The sequence below is a fragment of the Sinocyclocheilus rhinocerous genome, unplaced genomic scaffold, assembly GCF_001515625.1.
Source record: "Sinocyclocheilus rhinocerous isolate Xijiao unplaced genomic scaffold, SAMN03320098_v1.1 scaffold5941, whole genome shotgun sequence".
Lineage (NCBI taxonomy): Eukaryota > Metazoa > Chordata > Actinopteri > Cypriniformes > Cyprinidae > Sinocyclocheilus > Sinocyclocheilus rhinocerous.
This window is the reverse complement of record NW_015627187.1, coordinates 281,508-289,289: the sequence shown is the minus strand read 5'-3', so window position 1 is coordinate 289,289 and position 7,782 is coordinate 281,508. Positions and strand designations below refer to the sequence as shown.

General features: G+C 32.8%; 1 protein-coding gene across 1 annotated transcript in view; it reads right to left on the bottom strand.

The window, feature by feature from the left end:
• Positions 1–7,782, bottom strand: part of LOC107720849 (protein very KIND-like) — a 66,491-nt gene that overhangs the window by 42,763 nt on the left and 15,946 nt on the right. The window contains exons 5-10 of the mRNA XM_016528683.1: positions 5,243–5,360; positions 3,759–4,348; positions 2,224–2,338; positions 991–1,062; positions 736–797; positions 501–659 (exon numbers count right to left, since the gene is read on the bottom strand). Coding sequence (XP_016384169.1) covers positions 501–659; positions 736–797; positions 991–1,062; positions 2,224–2,338; positions 3,759–4,348; positions 5,243–5,360 — 1,116 coding nt within the window. The remainder of the gene's footprint in view (positions 1–500; positions 660–735; positions 798–990; positions 1,063–2,223; positions 2,339–3,758; positions 4,349–5,242; positions 5,361–7,782) is intronic.

Genomic DNA, 7,782 nt, shown 5'->3' with positions numbered 1-7,782 from the left:
ATATATATATATATATATATATATGTGTGTGTGTGTGTGTATAGTATTGTTCCTGAAAATAGACTTAATTTGTCATATAAAAACAACATATATTTATATGTATATTTTATTTATAATAAATATAATAATACACATTATCTATCTAACTATATATATAGTTCTAGAAAAGTATACATTATTTATACAAAAAATTATTTATAATAATAAAAATAATAAAATACAAATAATAATGATAAAAATTCAATTCAATTCAAGTTTATTTGTACAGCGCTTTTCACGATACAAATCATTGCAAAGTAACTTTACAGCAAATTAAGTTTCTACAATATTTACTTTAAAAATTAACTGTCAACAGACAGAAAGATAGATAGATAGATAGATAGATAGATAGATATTTTTTTTTAATAAATATAATACTCTTATATAATCTTATCCTATGTTTTAGAGTGAAATATGACTCCAGCATGTACGTTTTAAATTATTAAATGATTCGCAAGTACCTTTTTCGCCATTTCAATAGAAGGTCTTTCGATTGGAGTTCTTTTGGCCATCTCAAGCAGAAGTCTCTTGAGTTTTCTCGGCATGGCCAGCTTTTGATTGGGAGACAAATTAAACTTGGCTGTAGCCCAGAGAACAGCTGCTACCCCATACACACACGCCTAGAGATGAGCAAAAGCACACTGTAAACCACATTCATTTAAACAGACCACACTGTGTCACTAGACAGCGACAAACCTTTTCTGTCACAATTCCATGTTCTTGAAACTCAGGAGCCAGAAAAAATGCATCACAGGAGGCTGAGAAGGACAACAGGAACAAACTCAATGAACTAATAACAATTACAATAATTGCATTCACTTGAGAACATGTGAGTGTTGTTCTAAAGTGTGAGTTATTCTACATGTAAAGCTCATTCTGATTTAATATCGACTCTTCATTGACAGCTGTTATGAGTTGTGATGGTAATGAGATGTTCTGTAGTTCTCGTACCTGAGTTTTTAGGTCTCAGAAACAGCATCTCTCCTTCGCAGCCCACATACACAGAGTCCAGACACAGGTAGTCTAATGTAACACAGCACAGTTATTTTTCTCAAACAGGAGCCACGGATCACAGAGGTCATGTAAACGTGGAGCAAAACAGTTGTTAAATAAATACTGGTATTAGTTTGTGTTATTTAGGAGATGGTTGGTAACACTCTCTAACTATCTGAACGTGGGTAGTTGGCAAATAACAGACATTTTCTGATTCAACATTCAAGATTTTAGGTTAACATTTATAGGAATGTCAAGTCATTTTTAAAAATTAGCATATTAGAATGATTTCTATAAGGAACAATTCAGCTTTGTTTACAGCAATAAATTACATTTTAACAGATATTCACATAGAAAACAGCTATTTTAAATTCTAATAATATTTCACAATTTTTACTGTATTTTTTCCCAAGTTAAATGCAGCCTTGGTGAGCCGAAGAAACTTATTCAAAAATCTTAATTATTCCAAACTTTTGACTGGTAGTGTATGTATTAATTGTTTTGTATATTATTTTCACAAATTTATTATTATTATTTTTATTTTTATTTTTTTCTCATTTTTGATCATGTTTTAATTTTTTTGATGTTCACTTTACTTCAGTGTGACAAATGAATTTTCAAAACTACAGATATTCAATCAGGTCCCTGCATAAAAAAATCATACAAGTATTAGAAAAGGTTATTTAAAAGAGTTTTAAATAGAGTTGTAGAGAGGCGGAAACCTTTTGGAACATTTTCGGAAACTTTCCAGAATTTTTGGAAACCGTCTGACATTTTTTTTGAAATATTGGGGAATTTCTGGAAACTTTCCAAAAAATCCTAAAAATGAAAAAAAATAAAATAAATAAAATAAAAATAATAATAATAAAATAAAATAAAAAATTGCAACCCTACTTTTAAATGAAACATCATCAACTGTTGCCGGTCCCCACTGACTCCCATAGTATGGAAAAAACAAATACAATGGAAGTCAATGGCTACCGTCAACTGTTTGGTTACCAACATTCTTCAAAACATCTTCTTTTGTGTTCAACAGAAGAAAGGAATTCATACAGGTTTAGAACAACATGAGTGCGTGAATAAATGACAGAATTTTCATTTTTGGGTGGACGATCCCTTCAATATCAAGTTACTATGAACATAATACCTAAATATAGACAAAGCAAAGTATCTTTGATGTGCACGACTGACCTGGGAGGTCGATGTAGGTCTGTAGCGTGGAGAGACACGTGTAGCATAAAGCCCAGAGCTCATTGACTGAGAACGGCTGAGCAGAGCATGAGAGCAGCTCCCGCAAAGAGATCCACTGAGAAAAAGACAAAGAAAACAACACGTTATTCATTTTACATCAACATAAGTGCTTCATTTAGTTCCAGGTTTAAGCCAGGACACTACAATATACAATATAGGGTAAAAACCCCCCCACAAATTTTCACCATGTTTGAGGAATAAAATGTTAAATATAAATCAGGTGAATGTTATATGAGCAAATCCCTCAGTAAAAACCTTCAGAATATAAATAGAAATAAACCTGTAAAGTTTGGTGTGTGTAAGTGTTACTGGATTGGAGAAAAAAAACTCACCGTCTTTAAAGATATGTAATAAAACTGAAATCTACAGATGCAAATATATAAAGTGCAATAAAATAAACACTTAAATTTGTATTTTGGATGTTTTATTTCACTAGTCTGAAAGATATGAAAGAGTATTTCCCCCACAGAATAAAAAAATAAAGTAATTGCAACTTGTTATCTCACAATTCTGACTTTTTTCTCTGATTTCTGAGTTTACATCTTGCAATTCTGTTTTTTAGTTACCATCATGGAATAAAAAATGTAAAAAAGACATTTGGGGCATTTTTTTCTCACAATTTCTTCTCAGAATTCTGACTGTACATCTCGCATTTTTGAGTCTTTTGTACGCAATTCTGAGTTTATATCTCACAATTCTGACTTTTTTTCTCATAATTGAGACTTTTCTTCTCAGAAATGCGAGGGAAAAAATCAAATTGTGAGAAATAAACTCAGAATTGAAAATAAATTCAAATTGTGAAAAATAAACTCAGAATTGAAAAAAATCAAATTGTGAGAAATAAACTCAGAATTTAAAAAAAATCTAATTGTGAGAAACTCAGAATTGAAAAAAAATTCAAATTGCGAGAAATAAACTCAGAATTGCAAGAAAAAAAAATCTAATTATGAGAAATAAACTCAGAATTGCAAGAAAAAAAATCAAATTATGAGAAATAACCTCAGAATTGAAAATAAATAAAATTGTGAGAAATAAACTCAGAATTGAAAAAAAATAAAAGTTTGAGAAATAATCTCAGAATTGAAAAAAAAATCGAATTGTGAGAAAAACTTAGAATTGAAAAAAAATTCAAATTGCGAGAAATAAACTCAGAATTCTGAGAAAAAAAATCTAATTATGAGAAATAAACTCAGAATTGCATGAAAAAAATAAAAATGTGAGAAATTGGATGCAAAATTCTGAGAAAAAAAGTAAAAACTGAGATATAAATTCAAAACTGTGAGATAAAAAAGTCCCAATTACCTTATTTTTTATTGCATGATGGAAATTAGGCTCAATACACAGAAGGCATGTTATGGAAGCGAAATAGCCCAAAATGTAAAAACTGCATGAAAAAACAATGGCTTTAACTGAAGTGTCTTGCCTTAAATTAACAAAAAAGTCATATTTGGACTGTTTTGCATCAACAAACGCACCTGATTCTGAGATTCCTCATTCAGACACAGCACAGTTTTGTTGACGAGGTTGGAGCTGTGCACTTCAGCGTCTGTCTGAGTTCCTCCGTCTTCCGATGACGCGGGGCTCCGAGCGTCTGCAGCTTCAGTGTGATCCGTCTCGCATGCGTCGGGTTCTTCCTCTCCCTCCGAGTCTGAACCCCTGGGTTTGGGCCGCCGCAGTGTCCCGCTCCAGCTCTCCTCCTCCGTGATCTCGGACAGGTCGGTCATCATCATGCTGATGGGCGCGTGGGACGGAGGACAGAGCGCCGGAGGGTTGTTGGAGTCTGGGACGGAGCAGGAGCGGTTCAGGGCTCTCCTGGCTCTCCCGGGCCTCCTCTCCTGACTCCTCCTGTGCTCCGGAGAACTGTTCTGAGACCTGCTGTCTGGCGAAGGTTCGGCCGAACCTCCGGACCAGACCAGACCTCTGCACTTCAGCAGCAGCTCCTCGCCGTCGTATGAATCAGAGGAGCAGTTTCTCATCATGGTCCGATCGCCGGCGGGATTCTCCGTGGAGTTCGATCTCGAGGCTTTGAGGTCCAGAAACTGGAAATTGGATTTCTCCCATCCATCTGTGAACAGATAGAAAGATTTGACCATGCCAGATGCTAGATCAGTGATTCACAAACCTTTTTTTGTCAGCCAAGTTCTAGCTAACATACTTGATATTTTAATAATTTAACAACAAATGTGCATGTTCATGGTTATCATGTCAGTTAATGGTCACATGACATGCAGGTAAGCAAATACATTTTTGTATTCTTTTTTTATTTTTATTTTTTATTATTATTCTCTGATGTCAGTAAATGATTGCATGACATGCAGGTAAACAAATACAATATATATATATTTTATTTTTATTATTTATATCTGATATCAGTAAATGGATTTTTTTTTATAACTTTTTATTATTTAGTAGTCTCAGAAGTCAGATAATGGTCACATTATATGCAAGCAAACCAATAAAATATTATTTTTTATTATTATTATTCTCTGATGTCAGTTAATAGTCACAGGACACAGGTAAACAAATAAAATATTTTTATTATTGTTTTATAACTTTTTATTATTTAGTAGTCTCTGATGTCAGATAATGGTCACATTATATGCAAGTAAACTAATAAAATATTTTTATATATTTTTTAAAAATTATTATTCTCTGATGTCAAATAAAATATTCGTATTATTATTTCTTTATTTATTTTTTTATTTATTATTCTCTGACATTAGTTAATGGTCACGTCATGCTGGTAAACAGTTTTTTTAATTATTATTTATTATATTATTTAATAGCATTTTATTTTAATTGTTAAATATATTAATTAAAAAAATTTATTAAGACTATTTTAAAATTATTATTATTTTTTTTTTACATTTTTGGATTTAATTATCAGCTCACAAACCCCTTGTAATTCCCTCACAAAGCATCAGATGCACGGCATTATGAGGCGGCTGTGAACTCACACCTTGCAGAGCAGCGAGGGACTCTATGGACAGGACTCTTCGGCCGATGGCAGACAGTTTCCGGCAGATGACTGCGGGCGAGACGTCACCGAGCACAGCCTCCGCCTGAGAGAGAATATCCTGACAAAGAGAGACGATATTACTCACACATATCATTAAACAATAGAGAGAAACCTGCCTCTTTATTAAGTTAAATCACCCTTAAACGGTTCATATTGCACATTTTAATTATTGAATTCTCCACAGAAAGTCATGGAGGTCCAGAACGAGTCAACTTTGCTGTTTAGTGTCAGTAAATGTTCTTACAGTATGTTTTCATCAAGCTCTCGCCTCAAAAGATCAAGGACAATTTGATGAATCATGATATGTAAAACTTTGTTATGTGATATATGATATGTGAAAAACTTTTTTTTCACTACAGTTTGTGAGAGATCTGGTATTTTTTATTTATTTATTGTTAATATTTTGAATTAGATTTTTATTTTTATATTTCCTATTTTCACTTTAGTTTAAGTTTCAGTTTTTTGTTGTTGTGTTTTTTGCCATTGTAGTCTAGTAACTTTTTTATGTTTATGTTTTAGTTAACTATAATAACTCTGCTGCAGGGTTTTTTTTAGTTGATGAAAACCTAATTAATTAAATCATGAATCATGTAAAATTAAAAAATACATCATTTTAAAATAAATAATTATTTTAAAAAATAAAATAATTTTAAAATAAAATAAAATAAAAATAAAAAACTTACTAAAAAAACATGCAATATTTTCTTTGTTTACCTGCATGTCATGCAAACGTGAGCGAACTTGTTAAATTATTATCTTAAGTATTAACTTAAAATATCAGGGTGACAGAAACAGTTTGGGAATCACTGCTTTAGAGACACTGGAATCAAAGCAAATCGATTAGACGGATATTTTATTTTACCTGGAAGGATATTGAGAACCAAGTTGCACTAGCTTTGAATAACCACTAGGTGGCGCTCAAGGACACTTCAATTTAATGGACAGATTTGAGAAACATTATGTAAGTGTGAGCGGTCACTCTCAAATCACGCAGGAGAACATGCTCGCCAGGATTTGTTCTCATCAGAATATTATTACAGACGTAATATCATTCACATATCATTAAACAAAGATTAAATTTGCCTCTTTATTAAATCAAATCACCCTTAAAAAGTTAATATTGTACATTTTAATGATTTAAATCTCTACAGAAAGTCATGGAACTTCAGAACGAGTCTGTTTTCATCAGGCTCTTATCAGGGTTATTATAGTAAACAAACTAAAACCATAAAAAAAAAATGTTGTTACTTGAAATAAAATAGACATTAACTGAAATTAAATAAAAATATATATACAAAAAACAACGTTTTACTTACTTTTTAATTATTTATTATCATGTATTATTTATTATTAAAACTTATTTTTATTATTTATTATTCTCTGATGTCAGATAATGGTTGCAATGCAGGTAAACTAATAAAATATTTTTTATTATTTATTATTCTCTGATGTCAGTTAATGCTCACGACACGCAGGTAAACAAATAAATTTTTTTATTACCTTTTAAATTCATTTTTATATGTTTTATTATTTATAATTCTCTGATATCAATTTTATTTATTATATTTTTATAGTGTTTATTGTTAAAAAAATACCTGACAGCAATGTTATTATAGTTAAACTAAAAACATAAAAAAAACATTTTGTTATTTTAAATAAAATAGACAATAACTGAAATAAAATAAAATATATTAAAACCTTAAAGGGGGCATAACACACACAGTTTCACCTAATCTCATGTTAATCTTGAGTACCATGCCGTTTCACTTACCGTCTGCAGTTCCGAATCATGACCGGGATCTTTTAAAGCTGGGACCGCTCCATCCTTCAGTATCAAACGATGTGGAAATCCAGCGTCGAACTGGGTCTTGTTTACAAAACGTTCGTCAACAAACACACTTGTGAAACTCCGTTGCTGCTCCGGAAAAACAAACTGTATCCACCGTTTACATAATGCTGGGTTCTTTAGGAAGCTGACACGGCCAGGCCCTTCGCACAACCACCGTAGCACACGAAAAGCTGGTCAGATTGCCGAAAGCTGGCCGAACGGTCAATGAAAATCCTCAAAGCCCTGACGGGGCACACCGAAATCTGAGTTGGTGACTCAGAGGACAGGGCAGACAGCGAAACAATCTGCGCTCTGAAGGGGGTAGATAGTGATTTATGGCACTTTTCCACTACATGGTACGGCTCGGTACGGTTCACTTTTGGGGGGTTTTCCACTGGGTACAGTACCTGGTACCTGGCACTTTTTTTTAGTACCACCTCGGTTGAGGTTCCAAGTGAACAGTACCGTTACCAAAACGTGACGTGTAAACTCTGCTGATCACGGATTGGCCGAAGAGGATCGTCACTACCTGCGTCACCGAACTTGCGACACAAATACAACAGAACCACTAGAATTAAATCAGCACAGCCAGCGAAGGATCGAACGCAACTGATTTGAACGAGCGCACCTTTTTTTAACAACCAAAAAGTTT